The 24840-nt window shown below is 36.8% G+C and overlaps 1 protein-coding gene across 10 annotated transcripts in view; it reads left to right on the forward strand.

The window, feature by feature from the left end:
• Positions 1 to 24840, forward strand: part of Prrc2c (proline rich coiled-coil 2C) — a 70328-nt gene that overhangs the window by 17405 nt on the left and 28083 nt on the right. For 6 of the 10 annotated variants that reach the window (XM_057769098.1, XM_057769104.1, XM_057769100.1 and 3 more), the window contains exons 2-17: positions 230 to 395; positions 1672 to 1849; positions 3587 to 3696; positions 4500 to 4625; positions 6331 to 6551; positions 9216 to 9298; positions 9774 to 9907; positions 10008 to 10095; positions 11068 to 11212; positions 12218 to 12271; positions 14641 to 15217; positions 15997 to 16166; positions 16556 to 16814; positions 17873 to 18080; positions 19276 to 21522; positions 23427 to 23635. In XM_057769098.1, coding sequence (XP_057625081.1) covers positions 284 to 395; positions 1672 to 1849; positions 3587 to 3696; positions 4500 to 4625; positions 6331 to 6551; positions 9216 to 9298; positions 9774 to 9907; positions 10008 to 10095; positions 11068 to 11212; positions 12218 to 12271; positions 14641 to 15217; positions 15997 to 16166; positions 16556 to 16814; positions 17873 to 18080; positions 19276 to 21522; positions 23427 to 23635 — 4921 coding nt within the window. In that variant the 5' untranslated portion in view covers positions 230 to 283. The remainder of the gene's footprint in view (positions 1 to 229; positions 396 to 1671; positions 1850 to 3586; positions 3697 to 4499; positions 4626 to 6330; positions 6552 to 9215; positions 9299 to 9773; positions 9908 to 10007; positions 10096 to 11067; positions 11213 to 12217; positions 12272 to 14640; positions 15218 to 15996; positions 16167 to 16555; positions 16815 to 17872; positions 18081 to 19275; positions 21523 to 23426; positions 23636 to 24840) is intronic. The other 4 variants (XM_057769099.1, XM_057769102.1, XM_057769106.1 and 1 more) reach the window with 2 other exon arrangements.

A 24840-nucleotide genomic window follows, 5' to 3' on the forward strand; every position in this document is an offset into this window, starting at 1 on the left:
TATGAACAGTTATTAAATAATGTATTTTTCAAGTGCATAATGGTTTTATTTTGGTTAACATTGGCTTGTATTAACAAGGTCTATGAAAATATTGGAATGTATATTGAAGATAAATATCTCCTTCAACCTATCTTTTAAATAAGGTCCTGAGATACGAATTTATTAAACTTTTTAGTCAGCTAATACTAAAACTTTCCTCTCATTTTTCTCTCTTACATGCATCACAAAGACTACTTTTAAGGGGTGTGGCAGGAGGTTTTGGACTCGATGAGTTTCCACCGAAATGTCGGAGAAGTCAGGCCAGAGCACAAAAGCAAAGGATGGGAAAAAGTATGCAACACTCAGTTTGTTTAATACTTACAAAGGAAAGTCCTTGGAAACTCAGAAGACTACAGGTGAGTAGATCCAGTAGCATTTATGTTGTTTGTGGATTTGTTAATGTTGATGATACTGTATCTACTGCTTTTGATTAGATGTTAGGGCAAGCCTATTTATATTGACCTTTGTATAGATTCACTTTTCAGGGAATAGGAATTAAATATTTTACCATTGAAAATTTGCACTTTTATAGAACTTTTGGAAGATTTGTTCTTATTTTTAAGTTATGTAGGTGTGTGTGTGTCTTCATACGGGTGTGTGGACACAAGTGCAGGGAACTGCAGAGGTCGGAGATGATATATCCCTGGAGCTGAAGTTACATATGGTTGTGAGCTGCCGCACATGGGTGCTTGGAATTGAACAGTCAGTGTTCTTAACTTGAGCCATCTCTCAAGCACCTCACAGAACCGTTTATACATACTTTAGTCTCCCTTCTGGCTATAGAAAAGAAAGACGCAGAGCCATGTGTATACTCTTAACTACAGGAAAGGAAAGTCTTGCCTTTTTAACTTGGGTCCCTTGAGCCAATATGTACAGTGAAAAGTGGAACATTTGTAATATTCTTTTGTTTGTAAGTTTTGTTTGGGGGTGGGGGTTGAGACAAGGTCTTGATGCTGTGTAACCCTACCTGACTTACAAAAAAAAAAAAAAAAAAAAGGCCAGCCTCTAGCTTACAATGATTTTTCTGCCTCCAAATTGTGGAGTTAAAGACATGCGCTACCACTTTGAGCTTTCTTCTCAACTTTTTTTTTTTTTTTTAATGTAGAATGAGTTGCCTGAAAACATTTTAAAACTACCATTATCTCCGGGCGGTGGTGGCGCACGCCTTTAGTCCCAGCACTCGGGAGGCAGGCGGATCTCTGTAAGTTCGAGGCCAGCCTGGTCTACAAGAGCTAGTTCCAGGACAGGAACCAAAAGCTACGGAGAAACCCTGTCTCGAAAAATCCAAAAAAACAAACAAAAAAAAACCACTACCATTATCACCACCACCCCCAGGCCCATAGTATTTTTAAAAATTGGGGGATGGAGAGTAGGGGTGGTTGGTTGTGGGTGGTTTTTTTTTTTTTTTTTTTTTTTTTTTTTTTTGCTTTTTGAGACAGGTCTTGCTTGTTCCCAAGATAGTTTATCTGTTCAGTGTCTAGTTATTTTTTACTTTGAATTTAAGTTACAGGTGTGTAAACTGAGATTAGGGACTATTTAGAAACTCCATTGACTCTTGATTGTCTCCATTTGAAGAATAAAATGGATAATGCAGTAGATGTGCTAAGAAAATTGATGTTATTGATCTTTTAGTTGCAGCTCGACATGGGTTACAAAGTCTTGGAAAAGTTGGTATTTCCCGGCGGATGCCTCCACCTGCTAACCTCCCAAGTCTCAAAGCAGAGAACAAAGGCAACGATCCTAATGTGAATATTGTGCCCAAGGATGGCACAGGATGGGCATCAAAACAAGAGCAGCATGAAGAAGAAAAGTGAGTCAAAATCTGTTAGAATAAAAACACTTATTGCTTTGTAGGAAACTTCTGTGTTAGTAACCACTGTAAGTTGAGAGTTATGTCTATAATACATATTAAAAACACTATGACAAGATAAAGTTTCAGAGAGATCTTTCATCAGATTGAAAAAAAACAAGTTAACTTGCTCTTTCATGCTCATCTGATGTCTTCTATCTAAGAATGATAAAATCTTGGCCTTAACACTACTTAGCAACACCGTGAAAAATAACTTAAAATATCCTAGGAACAAATCTACAAGCCCTGCCTATATCTTCTGCAAACTTTTATCTGAAGGTAGGACCCAGCACTCTGCTTTATAGTAGGTCCTAGATTAATTGTGGTGGTGGTGATACACACTTTTGATCCCAGCACCTGAGAGGCAGAGACAGGTCTATGAGTTCAAGGCCACCCTGGTCTACAGAGTGAGTTCCATGACAGTCAGAGCTATACAAAGAAACCGTGTTGCAAAAACAAAAAGACACACACTAAACACATATGTTATGCGTATATACATATATTGAATATACATATATTAGAAACCATGTATATATCGTGTATGTATACTCTGAAAATGAATATATAGTAGACATACAGCTGTAGTAAATGCATTATAATCTTTAGGCTCTTGGAGTCTAGTGGCATTGTCAATAGAATAGATGACATAGGAACTAATCAACAAGTTTGCTTATATTACATGGCCTGTACTACACTCCCTCCTCCCACCTTCTTCAGATCAGGCATTCTCTTTCTAATAAGAGTAGAAATTGATTTGAAAGAAACAAAGAAAAGAAAAATTGGTTCTGTTGGCTTAAATTCCAAGATGCTCAAGAATTCTGTCTCTAGCATTAAAACCGCTTGGTGTATCATAGGTGCTCAAGCATTATTTGTTAAGTGAAAAATAAGAATTAATACTGTCTGCCTTAATGATCATTTATTCAGTAAATATTTGTCTTCTGTTTGTCAGAATTTGAGCCAGATTATTAGCTGGGCTAAATAGTAAGTTTTAGAACTCGAGTAAGTTATTGGACACTTGATAGGATTTACATTGCTCTGTTTGCACAGAACTTAACAGATTTCTATATTTCTGCTTAATTAATGTATTTTTGACCACCTTTGTAGAAACTTAGTTTGTTGTAAAATTATTTTATAGTAACAAGTAAGCTAGGTCAAGGTGTACCAAAAATACTGTGCTGGCATTCTGTAGTGTTATGAATTACCTTTTCATTTTTAAATATTACCATATTACAAGGATTGCATAAAACTGTAGACTGTTAATCATGTTTTTTCATGAGAATGGATTAGACAGATTGGTATTACATGTTTGAATTGTAATGTAGTGATGGATCTGACTGTCATTGGAGTTTACCTACTCTTCACCCCTAGTTATCGCAACTAAACTGTATTTCTGCATGTAGTTACATTGCTGTTTATATGCATTTCTTTGAAACATTGTACTGGCAGCTATTTTGGTTATGAGTATTTTTTTAGCAAAATGAAAAATAAGCAGAGCTGGGTTATTCAAAAGTAGAGCTGAATGGGAGAAAAACAGCCATAACTTTAAAGGTAACAATACTGGTACAAACCATTTATGAGATATGCAGCTATAATCTAGAAGTAGTAAACTTATAGCCCAAATTAGCACACTTAATTTATATGCATTAAAAAATATTTAACTTGTAATGTCTGAAATAATGGATTAATATTTTTTTAAAGAGCACCAGAAGTACCACCAGCACAGCCAAAACCTGGGGTTGCAGCTCCCCCAGAAGTAGCACCTGCTCCCAAGTCATGGGCCAGTAACAAGCAAGGTGGGCAAGGAGATGGTAAGTGGACATTAGCTGGGGTATCTGATTAGGTTTGATGGTTACTGAACAGCCATGCAGGAAATCAAGGTAGAAAACATTACCAAAGAGAATACATTCATATCCTTATAAACTCTGTGATAATTAAATTTCTTTGTCAAAAGTTATATATGATCTAAGGAGAGCTGTAACTTATCCTCTCCCCTTAAAATAAGTATCAAGACAGCTCAAAATTTATCAATACAAATACATTTTATAAATAGACATTGTATTCCTTTCCCTAAACATCCCAAACTTTTTTCACATACCCTGTTAGGACTTCTGGGTGTTGAAGAATTAGAGAATGTTCATAAAGCACAGTAGTAACTATAATATTCCCTATAAAAATGAGCAAGTATATAAGTGAATAGTGAGGTGCCCTCGTTTAGTGATAAATTAAAGTAGTAAATCAAATGGAAACAACAGCCTAGCTTGGTACTTGGTGGTATTTAGCCAGAAAGTCTGTTTCAGTAATACAGTTATTAAAAGCTTTTGGCAAAGAAGTTGGATTTGAGTAGAAGGAGTCATAATAAAAGAAACAAATAACACTTTACTTTAGCCTCTCTTAATCTTCTGTACTCTTATCTGGCAGGTTCTTTTCTTAGAGTTTTGTCTCCTTATGGCTGTTCATTAACTTTTCAAAGGCTATGGTTTAATAGTTTTATTGATATAAACAATCATTGGAATAATTCATCCAAAAGAAGTAAGAGCTCTGTCCTGGGAGGGTTGTTTGAATTTTCTTCATTATAAAAGTTCCCTTACTTTTTTTAAAATAATTTTTTTAGGGATCCAAGTGAATAGTCAATTTCAGCAGGAATTTCCCAGTCTGCAGGCAGCTGGAGATCAGGAAAAAAAAGAAAAAGAAGCAAGTGATGAAAACTATGGACCCGGCCCCAGTTTACGCCCACCAAGTGAGTGCTTTGTACTGTTTTATCTTGTGATAGCTCCTCATGTGTGCTTATATATATCACTTTCCTACTTTCTAGAGTCTAGTGCTGTATTTACTTAAAATACTGTTTTTAGACCAACAGTAGTACCACTGTAACTTTAGAGATCGTTGAAAATGTACTAAATAAAAATTTTCAAGATGTCCAGGTATCTTCTATTAAAATTATATTTTGTCCTGTCCATTCCCTTCCTTCTTCGTTTGTATGCATCTGCCTTACCCTCCCCAGGTCTGGATTATAGGCATATGCTATTGTGCCTAATCATATATTTGATCTTTTTACAGTAACAAGCTTTTAAGCATGTTTTCCCCGTTGTATAAGATTTATCCATTTCTTTACTCTGTATTGCACAGTTCTTTGCTTTCTGAACTCACACTGAGGAGATAAATGATTTTGAATAATGCAGGATACTTTATGTGCATTATAAGGTAGAAACTATCAGTAGAAGTGTGAAATGTTTGAGAGACATGTAAATGTCCTAGTTTCATATTGTTATCACTAAACATTTTAGCAAACACTATTGATGAGGTTCCTCTGACAAATATTTTTTAGGTCTATATTTTTAATGTCATATTTCACATTTTAGGCCTATTTCTTTTCAAATGAGACTATATCATCTGCTTTTATTTTTTTAACCCTCATAATGCAATCAATTAATTCATACTAGAAGTTGTGTTAGCACCACTATTTCTACAGTTGGTTAAATTTTGACCCAGAAGTTACCTTGCCCATATGGCGGTGTGTGTCAACAAACTGAACCCAACTGTTTTCTGAAGGATAGGAATCCAAAAGAAACCTAGTTAGAAGTTGGGATTGAGGATTCTCTCAGCCCCTTTTGCTGGTACTGCTCATGACATGTCTTTCCCAAAATACATAAAAGGTTGGACTGACATGTCTTTCCCAAAATACATAAAAGGTTGGACTTTTTTCTATAATGGAGATTCTTTCTTTCTTTCTTTCTTTCTTTCTTTCTTTCTTTCTTTCTTTCTTTCTTTCTTTCTTTCTTTCTTTCTTTCTTTCTTTCTTTCTTTCTTTCTTTGAATAATCTGTTCAATGTTTCCTTAAAACCACACTTGGTTAAGAATTTCAACGAGATAATATCATTGGGTCTGCTCATCTGGGCCCATGTAATGGGTAATGTAATGGTTGACTGAAAGTAAATGGATGTGAGCGTCTCACCTCACCTTTACTTCCCTCTAGAGCTCTCATATGTCTTGAAACATGACTATCTGACAATAGACCAAATATGAGCAGTGATTTTTAACCTCTACAGATTCACTGATAACACTTCATAGAGGTTCTAATAGTTCTCCTCTGATTTGTCATGGCATGAAGCCACAACTCTCGACTTGCCTAAATGCGTTAAGAGCTTTAGACTCTCACATGGAGGTGTCTTCCCCCCCATCTTTACTGTATTTACTTGATGACATTTTTCGGGGGAGGGGGGATGTTGAGACAGGTGTAGCTTTGGGGCCTATCCTGGAATTAGCTCTTAGAGACCAGCTGGTCTCGCTCACAGAGATCTTCCTGTCTCTGCCTCCCGAGTGCTGGGATTAAAGGCGTGCGCCACCACACCAGGCTTTTGATGACATTTTCTTGAAATGTGCTTAGGTTGGTTGGTGTCACGGTTATATTACTAAATATTTTCTTGCTCTTTTTTTTTGCTCAGATGTTGCTTGTTGGAGAGATGGTGGTAAGTCTGCTGGCACACCTTCCTCTGATCAGGATGAAAAGCAACTTGGCCAGGATGAAAGCGCGGCCATAACATCAGAACAAAATGATATTCTCAAAGTGGTAGAAAAGAGAATAGCTTGTGGTCCTCCACAGGCCAAACTGAATGGACAACAGCCTCCCCTTGCTTCTCAATATAGAGCTATGATGCCTCCATATGTGAGTATTGCTAAACATGCTAGCACTTGAATATTCTACTCTGGGATGCAAGAAGAAAACTGAACTAAGGGAAAAAGAAAGTGTGGGTCTTTGGTCTCATTAACATCTAACTAAAAAATTAATTATAAGTATAGTAAAGGAAGCAAATCCCATGTATCTGCAGCACAGGTAGGTTTATCATTAATCACGTATTTTTACAGTACATTACACTCAACATTGGATCCATGGGTCAATAAAGAAGCGTATATCGCATATCCGGTATTTAGGAGGCAAAAACGGGTTTAGCACTATGAGTTTGGAGACAGACTGTTCTACGTGAGTTCCATGACAGCCAGGCCTACATAGTTAAACCCTTAAAAACAAACAGAGAAGCGCATATATTAATTGTTATATCACAGCTTTTAATTGTGGAAATAATAATTTTAGTATATTAGTTTTTGTATCTGTGTGTACTTTGGATTATGGATTTAAAACTTTTTCCTGAAAATAGGTTCATAGAATTTATTAAATCGCCCAAGCAGTAGTTGATAACTAGGGGGAATAAAGTTAAAGACTATCTAAATTCTAATTAAGTTTTTAAATCTATAGTGTGGTCTTTTTTGACACTATATTTGTATGAAATGCAAGCAGATTTAAAAATTAGCCATATCTCAGGCTACTGAGTGATGAGGTTATAGACATGCTCTGTTATGGCTTCCTTACTTAATTTTTACAGAAAAACAGTAGTAAATGCCCATTCTCCATGATTTTAGATTATGAAAGCAATCATGGATACTGTATTTAATTTACAGGTTTTAGTTAGTTATTTTCAAAAGGAGACCACCTAATAAAGTATATAGTGTTATTAATGCAGCTAAAATTAAAAAATGAATTCTTAGCACAGCAGTGGTGGCACATGCCTTGCCTTTAAATCCCAGCACTTGGGAAGCAGAGGCAGGCAGATTTCTTGAGTTTGAGGTTAGCCTGGTCTACTGAGCTAGGACAGCTAGGTTGTTACACAGAAAAACCCTTTCAAAAAAGCAAAAAAAAAAAAGAATTTTTAATTAAATATTAGGTCATTGTCAGGGTCCAGGCAATAATTGATTGGGGGGGCGGGATCAGTTCATATTTCTTGTTATGGATCGTGGTACCTGTGTCTGTCTCTTTTATTTTTTCTTTCATTGTTTTATGTTTGAATTGTAAGTTGTTTGTGCTCTGTTTCTTTTTTCTGTCATGTTTAAACCATTCTAGAAAAGCAGAGGAAAATGAATTTTCAAATATTTTTTTGAGGGTTACAGTTCATTATGCATGAGGCCCTGATCTTTACTCTGAAGCTGAAAGATAACATCCTAAGAAGTATAAGAGTATGATTTAAAAAAAAAAATTATATAAACTGACCTGATTTTAAAAAATGATTACACTCTTGCCTCGTCATTTTTAAATTTTGCTTATAGTTTTTTGAGCTTCCAGGTTTGAATGTTGGAATGTAAAAGCAAAGGAAAGAGAGAAGGCTTCACTACCAGTTGCCTCTGATTTTGGTTGAAATAGTGTTCTACTTGTTATGAAAAGCAAACATCTTTTAACAAAAGCATATATTGAGAATTTGGGGTTGCTTCTGCAATTAATGTATGACAGACTCCAAATTTTAAGAAATAAGCCAGAAAAGATTAATCATGTCTGAATAATCAGACTTAAGATGATTTGCCTTACATGCTGCAGCCAAAACTCCTGTTTCCTCAAAAGTTCATAGTTGAATCTGGTGTTTAATTTGACCTTATTTCAACCCTATTTAGTAGGAACACTTTCTTTGACAGCATAGTCATACATGCACAGCCCTTTTCAAGTATAATTTCCTTATGTAAAAAAATTTTTGTTTTTGTAGTAAGATTTTTTTTTTTAGCAGAAGCTAGTCTGGTTCAGGATACATGTAGAGTATTTAAGATACACAGTTGATATTATTTATATGATTTGGCTGTGTGTCTGTAAATGAATAAGTACTTCTTGAGACTGTCCCTTAGTTGTCAGTGTTTTCATAACCTACCCCCAATCCCCCCCCCCCTTTAAAGCTTTCCTTTTCAAAGCTGAGATCCCACAAAAATCAACTTGACCTTTTTTCAGGTTTTAATTTATTACGTAATCTGTGTAGTAACTTCGCTGAGAACCTGTTTTCTATGCCATGCTTAATGTCTTTCAGGGTGCTCCTTTACCCATCTCTTTCCCTAATTTTCCTTTCTGTAATCTGAAGTGAGTTCTTCTTTATCAGTGTGTCTTTCCAGATTCAAAATTTCATTACACAAAATTCCTACTTGAATAAGACTTTCTGGGGTTCATGTATTATGAATTTGTGACTTACTTTGTCATTTCATAAACTAAAATTAAATTAATGAGAGATTCTTCACATGCCCTAGTTAATACTTTTATGTTACAATTTGGGGGGGATGGGATGTGAGGGGCATGTCTTTAAGCAGGCAGATCTGTGAGTTTGCAACCAGCTGTTTTAATAGCCTTTAAAACAAAAGAGTTTCTCATATCATTGTTCCTTTAAATGGTTTGTTGCTAAAGTGGTTTGTTAGTGAGGATGAGTGGTGTCTTTATTAGCAAAGTTGATTATTCACATCATTTGCTTTAATCATTCATACTGAATTTGTATATCATTACTTACTAAATTTCTTGTTTTCTTCACAGATGTTTCAGCAGTACCCAAGGATGGCATATCCTCCTCTGCATGGTCCCATGAGGTTTCCACCTTCTTTGTCTGAAACAAACAAGTAAGAGTATTAACGCCTGCAGAGATACGTGCATATTAAGGTTTTTTTTTGAACATTGGGTATCCCTTTTTCTGTTCTCACAAGGACAATTGCTCTTAAATAATTAGCTGCCTCTTTTAAGATAAAAACTAAAATACTTCAGTAGTTGAAAAATCCAATTGACAGAAAATTCTGAATGCAGATAAACATGATTCTAAAACCAGTGATAATTATTTCTCCCCTTTTCTTGTCATGTTTGTCACCCCATTCTCTCCATTTGAGATTTTTAGTATCCTCTTAAATAATGCATTTTAAATGAGTTTTTGTACTATTTAAGCTACTAATTATATGTTTTCTTTATAGTCATGTCTGATGTATATCTTCCTATAGAAAACACTAATGTTGAATTGAAATGAAAAAATTCCAGTGCTTTAATACTCTATTCAATATAATTAAAACATGCATTTTTTTTTTTCCTCTGCAATCCCATCATTAGAGGCCTTCGAGGAAGAGGTCCTCCTCCTTCATGGGCTTCTGAGCCTGAACGCCCGTCCATCCTTAGTGCCTCTGAACTGAAGGAGCTTGATAAATTTGATAACCTTGATGCTGAAGCTGATGAAGGATGGGCAGGTAAGAAACAAAATTCATTGGGCATTTTAAGCTGATTCGTGTTTAGATTAACATAATTGGTGTCTTTTAAGGCTCATCTACATTTTCATTTGTTTAACAGGTGCTCAGATGGAAGTAGATTATACAGAACAGCTGAATTTCAGTGATGACGATGAACAAGGAAGTAGTAGTCCTAAAGAGAACAGCAGGTAACTCATGACATTTTTGCTATTAACAGTGTGGTTTTTGCTGATAGAACATGAGCTGTTTCTGCAGGGAAGCTTTATTCATAGACATTTGGGTTTGTATATAAAATTTCTTCATTTTTCTCTCAGAGTATTACTGAGTTTAAGCCTATTATTGAGTTTAAAACTAATTAATACCGTACAACTAATCAAGGAATTAAGGTTTGGTACTTCTTTAAAAGGTACATTTTAAAAAGACTGGATACTCAGTGTCTAACTGCAGATGAGTATCTGGCACCATTTTACAGGCATAACCACAAAAAAATTCCTTAGACTACTTAGTTACTTTGGATTCTTGATTTTTTTTTTTAAGTACTTTGGAAAATTGGGGCCTTTTATTTTATCTCTTTGATTTATTATTCTTGCAGGGGCATCCAAATAAGAATATATGGGTTAATGTATATTAAAGAGTTAGGCTTTTATATGTTCAGTTGGTAATTTTCTCAGCCATGGCACTGTAGTATGTTCTAGTTATATTATTGATCATCTGTGAGATGCCTGTGGTGTGGTGTGTTTTTTTAAATAGAATAATTTATTTTCCTTACTGAACCAGAATAAATTAGAATATAGTCAGTAATAGTTCTAATATCACTTATTTATATTCAGGTGATTTTTTGAGAGGACAGAAAAAGAAAAAATGATATGTTAGATTCATTTGTATCACAGATGAGTATCCAGTTGAAGCAGCTGCCGTAGTGCTATGTTAGTTATACTTTGATAGTGAATTTGCTAGTCTCAAGCCACTACAGAAACATAGTGTGTATTATTGAATGAATTAACATTACTATGTCACAAACCTATCTTGCATTACACGTTTTCTTCCCCTGAAATCATATGTAAAACATTTTTTCTTTTTTACACACAGAAAAGTAATTTGCTTGTGGTGTAATTCTTCTACTTTGCTTTTTTGATTTCTTCTCCATTTTGGTTTTTAAGTGAGGATCAAAGTTCAAAAACACCTGAAAGCACAGAAAACCGAAAAGAAGTAGATGAAGCTGCTGGCACGAAATCCTCTTCTCAGATACCTGCTCAGCCTCTAGTAGCAAAAAGTCCTTATGGGAAGGGACCTCCATTTAATCAGGTTTGTTGGGGCCGTGCAAATTCTTGTCATTACCAGTACTTTGACTGAATTAATCTTAGGGTCAAAATTGGAGGTGCTTGGGAAAGGGAGGGGTTATGTGGTTTGCAGGCAGGAGTGGGGTAGTAATGGTAGTTTTGTGTTATTGTTTATTTGATGGTGAACTGTCAGGCATATGTTACAGTACTTGACTGGAACTCTGTATTTCTTTGTTTTTAATTAAACCTGAATCTTTCCTGTTTTCTGTTTTTATTGCGTGTTAATTGGAATTATTGATATGGTAGCTAAAATTATTAAGCCAAAGTTTAGGCTTCACTTTTGTCTTTATCAAGACAAGTCAGAGTAGAGGGATTATTTTCTCAAAATAAAATGAGATGCTTTACTGTTTACTGAATATTTTATAAATCTTGGTACTTAAGTGTGAGAGTATACATTGTCTTTGTAGAGAAATCATATGTAGAAAACGGAGGTGCAAGCCTTTAATCCCAGCACTCAGGAAGTAGAAGCAGGTAGATCTCTTGAGTTCAGGGACAGCCAGGGCTACACAACGAGACCCTGACTTGGGAATAGGGGATGAGGGAAAGAAAGAAAATAGAGTTTTTTTTACAACACCCAAGTTATTCTGAAAACAGATTGTGAAAGAAGAGAACTATGGTGTAGCAATGACTATACTGCAAACTGAAAGGGGGTTTATTCAAGAAATTTATTGTAATTCTTAATTAGGAACCATTGTGTAGGCAGCATATGTTTGAATTTGTACAAAACAGATGGAAGAACAAACCCGTCACTAAGCTAAAAGGAGCAAGCAGGCAATCATTTACATAAACCGTCCTGAACTGGCAGCCTGGAGAGTGGTTCTGTAGAAAGTCATTTTACAGTGACTCTTAATAAAATGAAGACAGGGCTGATTGGTTGGCTATGAACAGTCTTGTGTTCTCATTAAGGAAAGTAGTACAGTGCAACATAAGTATTTTGGCTAATTTTTTAATCTTTTGTTCTTCTTTACAGGAACGTGGACCTTCCTCACACTTGCCACCCCCTCCCAAGTTGCTTGCACAACAGGTAGATTTTAGATAAGTGTTGGAGAGTTGTATGCTGTATTTGGTTTGTTTATGGTTTTCTTTTGATATGCTGTATGTTTATAATAACTTTTATAAAAAGTATTGTATATTGTTCGCTGTGGCTTTGACATGTTTTTATTCTAGTTCTTTTCATCATTTTTTTTAAATATTTATTTATTATGTATACAATAGTCTATCTGTGTGTATGCCTGCAGGCCAGAAGAGGGCACCAGACCTCATTACAGATGGTTGTAAGCCACCATATGGTTGCTGGGAATTGAACTCAGGACCTTTGGAAGAGCACGCAATGCTCTTAACCACTGAGCCATCTCTCCAGCCCCCTTTTCATCATTCTTATCTAACAACCACAATGTACATCTCACTAAGGGATGAGAGGCACCCAGCTGATAGCTTTCACTTTCACACTGGTAGTCTGTCTGTCTTCCTGCTGTCCTTGCTTCTAAGGACAGCCATTTACTTCTTCCCTGGTCGGTCCTGTCGCTTACTACAGTGTTATTTTTTGCCATTTAATAAAATCAGGCTGTCTATATACCACCTTACTCTTCATCCTCTTGCATCATCTACTCAATTTCTTTGTTCTCCATCACAGCAGCATTCCTTTAATGAGTTCTTAAACTTAGCTGTATGAGTCATTAGTTACCTCCACTTCTGTGAATACATGTGTATTCACACATGTACACGCTTATTCCATTTTCTAATAGATTAAATTTCCAAATACTAATATAATAAATAACATACTAAATTATGTTAAGAAAAAGCACTTTATAACAATAATGCAAATAGCTCATCAAAATAATTTTAGCTTCACAAAGGAAGATACTGTGAGTATGGTCTGTGACTGAAGTGCTTGCTTATATGTACCTGAGGATATGAATTCAGATGGCCAGAATACACACACACATACACATATTCATGTATGTGATGCGCCCAGTGATGAACAACAGTGCCATCTATTATAACTAAGGTACAGGCCAAAGACTGACACCTGTGTTGTTCTCTGACCTCTGTACACATGCTTTGCTCATAAGTAATGAGCACATTCATGTATATCATATATACATAAATTCACAAAAGAATATGTGAATGGCCAGTAAGCACATGGAAATGGTTTTGTATCTTTTAATAACTATGCTATATGAATTTAAACAACAGTGATATTTTTCCTATGCATCCATCATTGTCATATAGGAATAAGGATGTAGGATAGCTTGTACACATGGTACAGTGCTCTGAAATCTGTAAACCGTGTGAATAGTGCAGGAGGGCAGCTTGGCAGCTTCTTGTTAAGGAAACGTGACTTGAGAGTGTCACTGTTAGTTTTTTATTAAAGAGGAATGAATGAAAATATACACATTTGTGTGTTTTTAACTCTTGTATTTACTTAGACTAAGAGCAAACTAGGATAAACATCTGTCATAGTTTCCTGTACCAGTAGTGGAATACTAAACGGCAGTAAAGTGGTATAAGCCACCACAAAATAACCTCCAAACCGTTACAGTGCACTGAAAAAAACAGCACCAAAGACACAACTTTCTCTGCTTCAGTGAAATTCTAGGACAGGGAAAGCTGTTATGGTTAAGGTATTTGAAAGTCATGGGTGATAGCAGAAGTATGAGAAAATAAGTTTCCTGTGTGTATCATATCGTTTGTAAAATTATTTCTACTTTTTTAGCTTGTCTCTGATCTGTAGATGAAGCCATGAAAAGAGATTTATAATTTATATAAGTATACTGGTAAACTTTCATTTTTATATGTTGAGAATCTTGAGTTTTATTGTTTCTTTATATTTTTAGCCCTTCATGTGCTTTTCCTCATCCTATCTTTGCAGGTTTCCAGCTATGTTGTTAAGCTTTTAGTCATCATTTGAAAGCATCCATGAAAATCCTATCACTCACATGCTCCTCTAACTTTCCATTGTCTTCTGGAATCAGTTATCTCTCTTCCCAGACTGAGTTGAGAATTTACTTGGGGCAATTTCTTTGATAGCCATCCCTTCCATCTTGTTTCTTGTCCTGTAGTTCATCTTTTATTTTAATGTATATGCTTTGGCGGGAGAATTAATTTCTTTTTTCTCTCTCTCAATGGACCCTTCCCACCTCTCCATATTTATGGCAACTAACAATGGTCAAAAAAGTTATCAGGCTAAATGAGATGGCTCAGTGGATAAAGGTGCTTGCTGCCAAGCTTGATAACCTGAGTACTCTGGGGAATCCCTCCAATAGAATAATAAGAGAACTGATTCCCACAGGTTCTCTGACCGCCAAATGTACATATATGCACGCACAAATATTTTAAAAAGTTAGTCCAAAAATTGAATTCTCGTCTTTGTTTGGAATTTTGGTCTTTCAGCATCCCCCACCTCCAGATCGACAATTACCTGGAAGACAAGGCCCTTTTCCTTCAAAGCCTCAAGTACCTGATAATGATGAAATCTGGAAGCAAAGACGGAAGCAACAATCTGAAATATCTGCGGCAGTGGAGCGTGCTCGTAAACGGCGTGAGGAGGAAGAGAGAAGAATGGAGGAACAGAGGAAGGCAGCGTGTGCAGAGAAATTGAAACAACTGGACGAGAAGCTTGGTATCATAGAAAAACAACCATCTCCAGAGGAACTCAGAGAAAGGGAGAGAGAGAAGGAGAGAGAAAGAGAGAAAGAACTTGAAAAAGAAAAAGAACAGGAACGCGAGAAGGAAAGGGAACGAGAGCTCGAGAAAGAGCAGGAAAAACAGAAAGAAATGGAGAAGGAAAGGGAACGAGAGAAAGAGTTAGAACAACAGAGAGAAAAGGAACAAGAACTGCAAAGGATGAGAGAACAGGAGAAAGAGGGTGAGTTGAAGGAAAAGGAGAAAGAAGAAAAAGTCGAACCCCAAGAGCCCATTTTAGAGCCTGTGACAGAAAAACAAGAAAGTGAAAACAGCTGTAATAAAGGTATGATATCCGGCCCACATTTTATAAATAGTTCATCTGTTCTACTCTGTTTGTTAGTGGTGGAGATTAGAAGCAGGTTTTTGCATATACTTGTGACATGGCATTCTCTAGAATATATGGAACTGGTTTTCCTTTGGGGAAAAAATTTATGTCTGACATGACTACTAGTCACCCCCTTGTAAGTTTGTTTTCAGCATAGCTAGTGAGTGATCTACTCCGAGTTCTTCATATTTGTTCAGATGCACTAGTTTTAGTCATACACTTTCCATTAGTTCAGTATTTGGGACGAGGTACATCGGTTTTCTTTAGATAGGGTACTGGCCTGAAAATTGCTGTGTAGACCGGGCTGGCCTCAAACTCAGAAATCTGCCTCTATCTCCTGAGGACTGGGATTAAAGGTGTGTACTACCACACTTGACTCTACCTGCTTTCTTAATATATATAGGTTACTTGGTTTTCATGTGCTCATAACATGTAGATATTGAGTATCACATTAATATTTATTGAAATAAATGGGAAGTATTTGGACCTGAATATTTATTATGAATATATTTGTGTATTGAAAGATTTGAATCTGTGATCTCTGTAAAGTCCATAGAATCTATTTTGATAACCTAATGGTCTGGTGACGATTTCCAATTTTAGTTTACAGAATGAAGATTTAGGGTGTTATGGAGAAATGCCTTTTCCTCTTTAATGTGTATTATGCCTCATTTTATCACAGTACAAAAAAAAAACGTGTATCTGATAGGATTATCTTGTACTATTTCTTTGAGCAGAAGAGGAACCAGTTTTCACTAGACAGGACAGCAACCGCAGTGAAAAGGAGACCACACAAGTGGCACAGGAAGTAGAACCTGAATCAGGGTCTCAGCCCCGACCTGCTGTATTATCTGGCTATTTCAAACAGTTTCAGAAGTCATTGCCACCACGATTTCAGCGACAGCAGGTAATAGTAAAATCAGAGATACTTCACCACTTACGTGTGATTGAAAATATTATTGTTCAGTTTTCTGATAATTAAATAAAACAGAAACATTAAGCATAGAAACTTCCCTTATTTTTTTTTCAGTACACTTGTTGAGAATTGGTTTTACTTTGACTTTCTTTTTAATGCCATTTTATCTTAAGTTTTATTTATATATACCTCTTCTATTTCTAGGAAATGAAGAGTTGCTCGTGTCCATTATAAGAAAGTACATTTTTTAATCTTTTGCCAGCTCTGTGCTAATTGTCTTTGTCTTTAAATATCACAAAACACCATTGTTTTCAAATATAAATGATTATATTAATTGATCATAAATAGAAACCTTAACATGTGTGATTTTTCTTGACCAGGAACAGATGAAACAACAACAGTGGCAGCAACAACAGCAGCAGCAGCAGCAAGGTGTACTTCCACAAACTGTTCCTTCACAACCATCTAATGGTTCAGTCCCTCCTCCACCACACAGGCCTCTTTATCAGCCAATGCAGCCCCACCCTCAGCATTTGGCTTCTATGGGTTTTGATCCAAGGTGGCTCATGATGCAGTCCTATATGGATCCTCGAATGATATCAGGAAGGCCTGCTATGGATATTCCACCTATTCATCCTGGTATGTTGATAGTGGTTTGTCTCGGGATTTTATTCATATTGTTTTGATTTTTTTGTTTTGGCTTTTATCCTTTCACACTCTTTTTGTCATAATTCGAACCTCTAGGTCTTTATCATAATGTTATAGCTTTTAGTGTAGGCATTGGTGCTAGTTGTCTGACAAGAACAAAGTGCTAGCTCTTTTTTCCATTTTATAGATGTATTTCAAATTTTTGAGATGGAAATTATTCTTGCTAAAATCTTATTAATATTCTCACTTGGCCAAATATTTCAGCATTTGAATTATATCTCTACATATGTATCCCTTTCTTTGAGTTTCTTCATTTACCATCTTTAACACTCGAATTTCCTCATAGATTAGCCAAAATTAAGTTAGTTAGCCCTTTTAAAATATATCTATTATCAGAATGATACTGTGGACAGTTAGGAGTGATTAAAAAGCTAATCTCAAATTATTTCTGATTCAAAGCATGGTGGCAGATGCCCTTAATCTCAGGACCCTAAAGGCTTAGGCCACAGAATAGTGCACTCAGGGCTATCTTGAAGGTTTCGTTTGTGTGTCTATATTTAAATCTCACCTTGATACTAAATATACAGTATTTGACTGCTGGGTTACATATTTTAATAGGATATTAAGCAAATAGGATGAATGAAATTTTCGGTGGAAAATAATTTTCTCCCAAAAGTTGCCTTATTGGTATGATTCTTTTTAGCTGTTTTTAACACACATAATTTTTTGCTTTAAAGTGGACCCATTGTGTCCCCCCCGGGTTTTGTTCTTACTAAAAAGTTTTGTTTTTTTTTTTTTTTTGGGGTTTTTCGAGACAGGGTTTCTCTGTGGTTTTGGAGCCTGTCCTGGAACTAGCTCTTGTAGACCAGGCTGGTCTCGAACTCACAGAGATCCGCCTGCCTCTGCCTCCCGAGTGCTGGGATTAAAGGCGTGCGCCACCACCGCCCGGCTTTACTAAAAAGTTTTAAACAGCAATCAGTCTGTATGTTTTTACCATGGTTTTGTTTCCCATATTCTGTAATTCTCTGTGTGTGTGAACTTTTTTACAGGAATGATTCCTCCTAAGCCATTAATCAGAAGAGACCAGATGGAAGGGTCACCAAATAGTTCTGAGACATTTGAACATATAGCACGGTCTGCAAGAGATCACGGAATTTCCCTTTCTGAGCCTCGAATGATATGGGGGTCAGATCCGTATCATGCCGAGCCTCAGCAGGCAGCTACTCCCAAGTCAGCTGAAGAACCTGGGGATGCTAGGTAATGAATTATTTAAATGACTAGAGAATTATTAGAATATTGTACTTAAGAAAAAACTTTATAGTCTCTCTGAAGATCTATCTAGGGGACAACAATATTACTCAGGGACAAAGGTGCTTGCCATTAGGCTTCATCAGTGTTTGATGCTTGGAACCTATATGGTGGAAGTAGAGAACCAATTGGTAAAAATTGTCTTTTGATTTATACAGATGTACCACGACACAAGGTCTTCCCATCTTCTGTCACACACACATGCTAAAATTTTTTTTTTTTTTTAAGATGATCTGATGGATCATCTTTTTTTTCTTTGGACATACTTTTACTTTTTGTTGGGCTGAATTAGATGCTTAAACTTAGTAGAGATGTTTTAAAACAACTCTTTACATACATCATATGTAAAGAAGTTTACCTTCTTATACAGTCTACCCAGTGGGATGATAAAATTCCTATAGTGGTGAAAAATGAGACATTTTCAGTCGTTAGAGAAAATATGTTAGACTACAAGGTAAAGATAAATAGTAGTTTATAGTGGGGCAGTTGGTGGTAAACGCTAATAATCTACAGCCAGAGAGTTGGGTTTTCTTTTATGGGATGTAGTTTAATGATTATGTTGTATAGTTATTCATAATTAACTGGAATAGGCTTACTGACATATATTTGTTAGGAAATTGTCTTGGTGCATCAGAAATTCATATCTACATGATGTAAACATTTTTTATTTAGTTGAGAGTGTAACACCCATTTGATAACTGTACAAGGCAGTATTACTGCCTGCATTTACATCATTTTATAGCAGAGCTATAGAGCTTCATATTGCATGACTGAAACAACCCCATCATCTCTACATTTCAGATTACTTTGAACCTTCTACTAAACCTTATTCTGTATTCTACTTGAATGAGTTTGATGACTTTACACACACCTCATTTGTCCCTGAGTAATACTGTCTGTGTATCCTGTTTTCATCATTCACTCATTATATAGACCTGCTCTGTTCTTCTCTTTGCTAAGCATTCTGTTTGTGAACAACTGTGTTCTTTGTGGTTAGGGTTCTTTGTTTTATATTTCTTCTTTATAATTTAAAATTGGGGCATTGTGGGAATAATGTTGTGGGGGTGGGGGTGTATACACACACACACACACATGTGGGAAAGATTGTTTTGTTGGTTATACCTGTGAATTCTCATCATCACAGGCCTGAAACTGCTTTGGACCATGAGCAAATTACTGCTGCTTATTCTGTGGAACATAGTCATCTGGAGACTCATGCAAAAACAGATGTTGTTAGAGACTCAGCTGAAACAGAAGGACAAAAGTTTTTAAGCAGATCAGTAGAAGATGTAAGACCTCACCATGCTGATACAAATGATCAGTCTGCTTGTTTTGAAGTAGTTGATCAAAAGAGCTTACCTACTCCTTCAGAAGAAAGGATCTCGGCACTAGAAAGTCAACCTGCACGCAAAAGAAGTGTTTCCCATGGATCTAACCATGCTCAAAAGGCAGAGGAGCAAAGAAATGAGCCCTCTGTCAGCATTCCTAAGGCTACCAGCAGATGTATTGATTCTAAAGAAACTGTGGAAAAGCCAGAGGAGAAACCAAGAAAAGATGGTTTTCTGAGATCTTCTGAAGGACCAAAACCAGAGAAAATATACAAATCTAAATCAGAAACTCGTTGGGGTCCAAGACCAAGCTCCAGCAGAAGAGAAGAAGGTAATGATAGGCCTGTGAGAAGGTCGGGTCCCATTAAAAAACCTGTCCTTAGAGATATGAAAGAGGAGCGGGAGCAGAGGAAGGAGAAAGAAGGTGAAAAGGTTGAAAAGGTCACTGAAAAAGTTGTTAAAACAGAAAAAACAGAAAAGAAAGATCTTCCTCTGCCCCCACCACCTCCAGCACCAACTCAGACACAGTCACTGGTTCAACCACCAGTTCAGCCAGAACCAGAGAAACTATCATCAACAGAAACTTCAGTTTTGGCTCAGAAGCCATCTCCAGATAATGAGAAGCCTTTGGAACCTGTGGCTAGTGTCCAGGTAGAGCCCGCAGTTAAAACTGGAAACCAACAAAATGTTGGACTGCCAACAGTCAAAGAAGAAAAGCAGCCTGAGAAAGTCATCAACAAAGACCTTGGGGCAGAACGACCTCGACCAGATTCTAGACCAACTGTTAAAAAAGAATCCCCTTTACCTTCTAGGACCTACTGGAAAGATGCTAGAGATAGAGACTGGTTTCCAGACCAAGGATATAGAGGCAGAGGCAGAGGAGAATATTACTCCAGAGGTCGAAGTTACAGAGGCTCTTATGGGGGTCGTGGCAGAGGAGGTAGAGGGCATACTCGTGATTATCCTCAGTATAGAGACAATAAGCCAAGAGTGGAACATGGGCCTTCAGGACCTCTCAGACAACGAGAAGAAAGTGAAACACGAAGTGAGAGTTCCGATTTTGAGATTGTTCCCAAAAGAAGGCGACAGAGAGGTTCAGAGACTGACACAGACAGTGAAGTTCATGAAAGTGCAAGTGACAAGGATAGTTTAAGCAAAGGCAAGTTTTCCAAAAGAGAGGAACGGCCTGAAAACAAAAAACCTATTAAACCCCAATCTTTTAAGCCTGAAAATCATGTCCGAATAGATAATAGGCCATTAGAAAAGCCTTATATAAGAGATGAAGATAAATCTAAACCGGGTTTCCTCCCTAAAGGGGAGCCTACAAGGCGAGGTAGAGGAGGAACATTCAGACGAGGTGGAAGGGATCCTGGAGGCCGACCATCACGTCCTGCCACCTTAAGAAGACCTGCTTATCGAGACAATCAATGGAATCCAAGGCAAACAGAACCTCCTAAACCTGAAGATGGAGAACCACCAAGAAGGCACGAGCAGTTTGTGCCTGTACCCGCAGATAGACGGCCTCCAAAATTTGAGCGAAAATTTGACCCAGCTAGAGAGAGGCCGCGAAGGCAACGTCCTACCCGACCACCAAGGCAAGATAAACCGCCTCGATTTAGACGGCTAAGGGAGAGAGAGGCTGCTTCAAAAACAAGTGAAGTGTTGGTACCCACAAATGGCACAGTTAATAATGTCGTTCAAGAACCAGTAAATCCTCCTGGGGACATTTCTGGGAATAAGACACCAGATTTGTCTAATCAGAACTCTTCAGATCAGGCAAATGAAGAATGGGAAACGGCTTCTGAAAGTAGTGATTTTAATGAGAGGCGTGAGAGGGATGAAAAAAAAAATGCTGATGTGAGTTCACAAGCAGTTGTAAAAGCTGGAGAGAATGTTTTGCCTCCCAAAAGGGAAATAGCAAAGAGAAGTTTTTCTAGTCAGAGGCCTGGAGTTGATAGACAGAATCGCCGTGGCAACAATGGCCCACCCAAATCAGGAAGGAATTTCTCAGGTCCTAGGAATGAAAGAAGAAATGGCCCACCATCAAAAAGTGGAAAGAGAGGGTGAGTACTGTGTTTTGGATATAAAACTTGTACCTTTAAGGAAGGTAAAAATAGGAAATGTTGGAAGTTGCACAAGGGGCTAATCTAGGTAGAGGAACAAGACATTGAACTCCCCAAATGCTATTCTCTATGCTTGAGAGTACTGTGTGTGAGTAATCTTTATTTGCTAAGTCACGTCTAATAAAGGGGAAATGCTTGTACAGCCAGAAAAGAACATATAGTTTCTTCATTTGTGAGGTGCTCTTGATACTAATGAGTTTTTTTAATATTTATTTATTAAGTATACAATGTTATGTCTGTGTGTATGCCTGCAGGCCAGAAAAGGGCACCAGACCCCATTACAGATGGTTGTGAACCACCATGTGGTTGCTGGGAATTGAACTCAGGACCTTTGGAAGAGCAGGCAATGCTCTTAACCTCAGAGCCATCTCTCCAGCCCTACTAATGAGTTTTTAAAGAATTTTCAGGATCACAACTAAAGAATTTCAGGGGATCACAATTTCAAAGTCATCCTTGACTAGACAGTTCAAAGACAACCCGGGAGATAAGAGGCTGTTTTCACAAAAAAGAAAGATTAAAGTATGCTAAGGTTGCCCTTTTAAATATGAAAATGTTGATTATAATGTTAATATTGGTTTCAGTATTAAGAAGCTGAATGATATAATGTGAAGAAAAACCAGAGTGTGAGATATTGTAGCATGTAGTACACATTAATCATTCCTTAGGCAAAATTCCCAGGTATTTGTTGTGGTGGAGAATTCAGTGGTTCAGAGCTCTGACTACTCTTGCAGAGAACCTGGATTTTATTCCCAGCACCTATATGGTCGCTGACAACCCCCTATAACTCAAGCTGGGTGACCCAACTCCCTCTTCTGGCCTCCTTGGGCAATTCACTCATGTGTAGAAAAAATGCAGGCAAAACACCTGTACACATAAGAATAATTTCAAAACCATTGCTTAGGAATTCAGTACAATATTGCACTGATCTCTGTTCCTTAGTTGCATGTACTTGGTATTTCTAATTAAAATTCCAGAGTAATGGACCAAGTATGTTTTCTAAGTACCTGCTCAGCTCAGTATAAATTTCACTTTAAATGTTCAAAATACCAGGATAACAATAACAAAAGCCAAAGTAATTCTTTGACTAGAATGAATTACTAGAATTTCAAGTAATAATACTTATAATTTTGATCTGATTTTTGAGTTGTGGATAGTTTTAAACTTTCAGAAATATCAGTGGATCATTGTAGTTGCAACAGAGTTTGGAAAGGCCCATTTTGAAGAAATAATTTTTTAAGTGTTGAAAGTCATGTCAGACATTTAGTAATCATTTATCTTGAGCAGTTATATAGATTGATATGAAGACTAATCAGTAAGTTTTTTAATGTTATGTTTTTTCTTGGAATTTCTTAAAAATTGAGAATTTTTCTGTTAGGGAGCAAAAACTAGGAATGTATTTGGCTTGTGAAGTGAGTTTTTAAGTTAAAGATGTTTATATCAGTATCTCAACTTGAAGGTGTATATATATACCAAATACTATAGACATTTAGAATCCTATTTTAATATGCTGCCCATTTTAGGAGTGGATCTAATTGTGATATGATGACAGATTTTTTTTTTCCTAGATCCATGTTGTAGCTCATTTATAAAATGTTGGCAAATAGACACAATAACTTCCTGGAGCTAATTAGAATTCTAGAATCATTGGGGGAGAAATTCAAAGAGCTGGCCTGCTGTATTGGGGTCCTCAGTTTTAGTGAAGTTATACCTTCAGAGACTGCTGAGGCTGACTGGGTCTTCTCAGTGCTAGTGTGTCTTGGGGATGACTTCACAAACTACCAGGAAGAGAGAGCACTGTTCTGTTGTTGAAGTTTGTGAAAATCCTCTCAAATTATTTTTTCTAGACCGTTTGATGAGCAGTCCTCAGGCACAGCTGGTGTGGACCCTGCCAATGGTAACGCTGCACACCACCAGGAAGGAGCACCTAATGGTGCCGGACAGAAGAATTCCAAGGATGCTCCTGGGAAAAAGAGAGAAGACACCAAACCAGGTCCTAAGAAGACAAAAGAAAAAGTGGATGCTCTGTCACAGTTTGATCTCAACAATTATGCAAGTATGTTTCAGATTCTTTATTTATTTCTTGGTAAATTTAAGCAGACACTATGAAAACATAAGGAAAGAAAGTACTAGACATTTAAGTTAAATAAGAGCTGACTGAGAAATTCTAGCTTTCCTTAAACTAAAATAACACCTTTAACACTTTATGAACATTGAGTACAATTTTTGTTAATGATACTCCAGGAAGGTTTCACTGTTCTTCGGGGGGGGCGGGGTGCAGGGGGAGGCTTATAATTAATCAAACCAGTAAAATTCCAAAACAGGCCTGAGAAAGCACAGAAAAACATTGAGTGAAGATTTCAATTAGAACTAAAATTGTTCTGAACATTTCTTTTTAAAATGAAAAAAATAATAAATGGTCAACTCAGTTGTTAGTGTCTAAGAATTCAGGAAGAATCCACCAGGTAGACCATGTTTGAGCAAACAGAAAACTTATTGAAAAGGGCTGCTATTTCAGAGAGGTGGCCTGTGTGGAGCCCTAAACATGTCCATAAGGCAGGCAGAGCAAACAGTTTCAAGGAAAAAACTGCAAGGGGCAACATTGCAACTTCAGCCAATCATAACAACATAGGGTAGTATAGTTAGGGACTTTTCCAGGGTGTCAGACCCCAGCCTATTAGCGAGCCTTTGGGGTTCTGCCCTGGCTTAGTACCAACCAATCAGAGGAGGGTGAAACTTTTATAGTTAGGCTGTTTCCTAGACATTTGGGGTTAGGCCATTTCCTAGATATCTGTGGTGAAATAATTTTTTAGGGGTAGTCATGTCTCTCCCTCTGTTGAAATTGCAGCCTAAGTACAAATGGAGTTCCTGTTGCTAAGTTGAACTCAAAATAGTAATTGATGACTTTAATAAAATTGGTTTCTAAGATAAAAGCAGAGGATAACATGGTGGGAGACAGTGTTACTGTAGGCAAATTGGGAAACTTACAATAGAACAAATATCAAATATTGTGGATAACAACCAGAAAATATTGGATGGAGAAATTAGTATAAATTATCTCAAGCCATATGATTTTCCTTGTAATAGTATATGGTTTGACATTCATTCATTCATGTGAAAGCAAAGCTAAACAGTAAGTAAAATTGAGATTTCTTAATGAGGTAGTAATAGTGGAAGGTTAGCATAGGTAGTTAGTTATCCCTATATGAGATGTGTGTGTGTTTTCTCGATTCTTTTTGTGTGTGGAGTTTTGTTGTGTTT

Source organism: Chionomys nivalis, chromosome 5 (genome assembly GCF_950005125.1).
Source record: "Chionomys nivalis chromosome 5, mChiNiv1.1, whole genome shotgun sequence".
NCBI lineage: Eukaryota > Metazoa > Chordata > Mammalia > Rodentia > Cricetidae > Chionomys > Chionomys nivalis.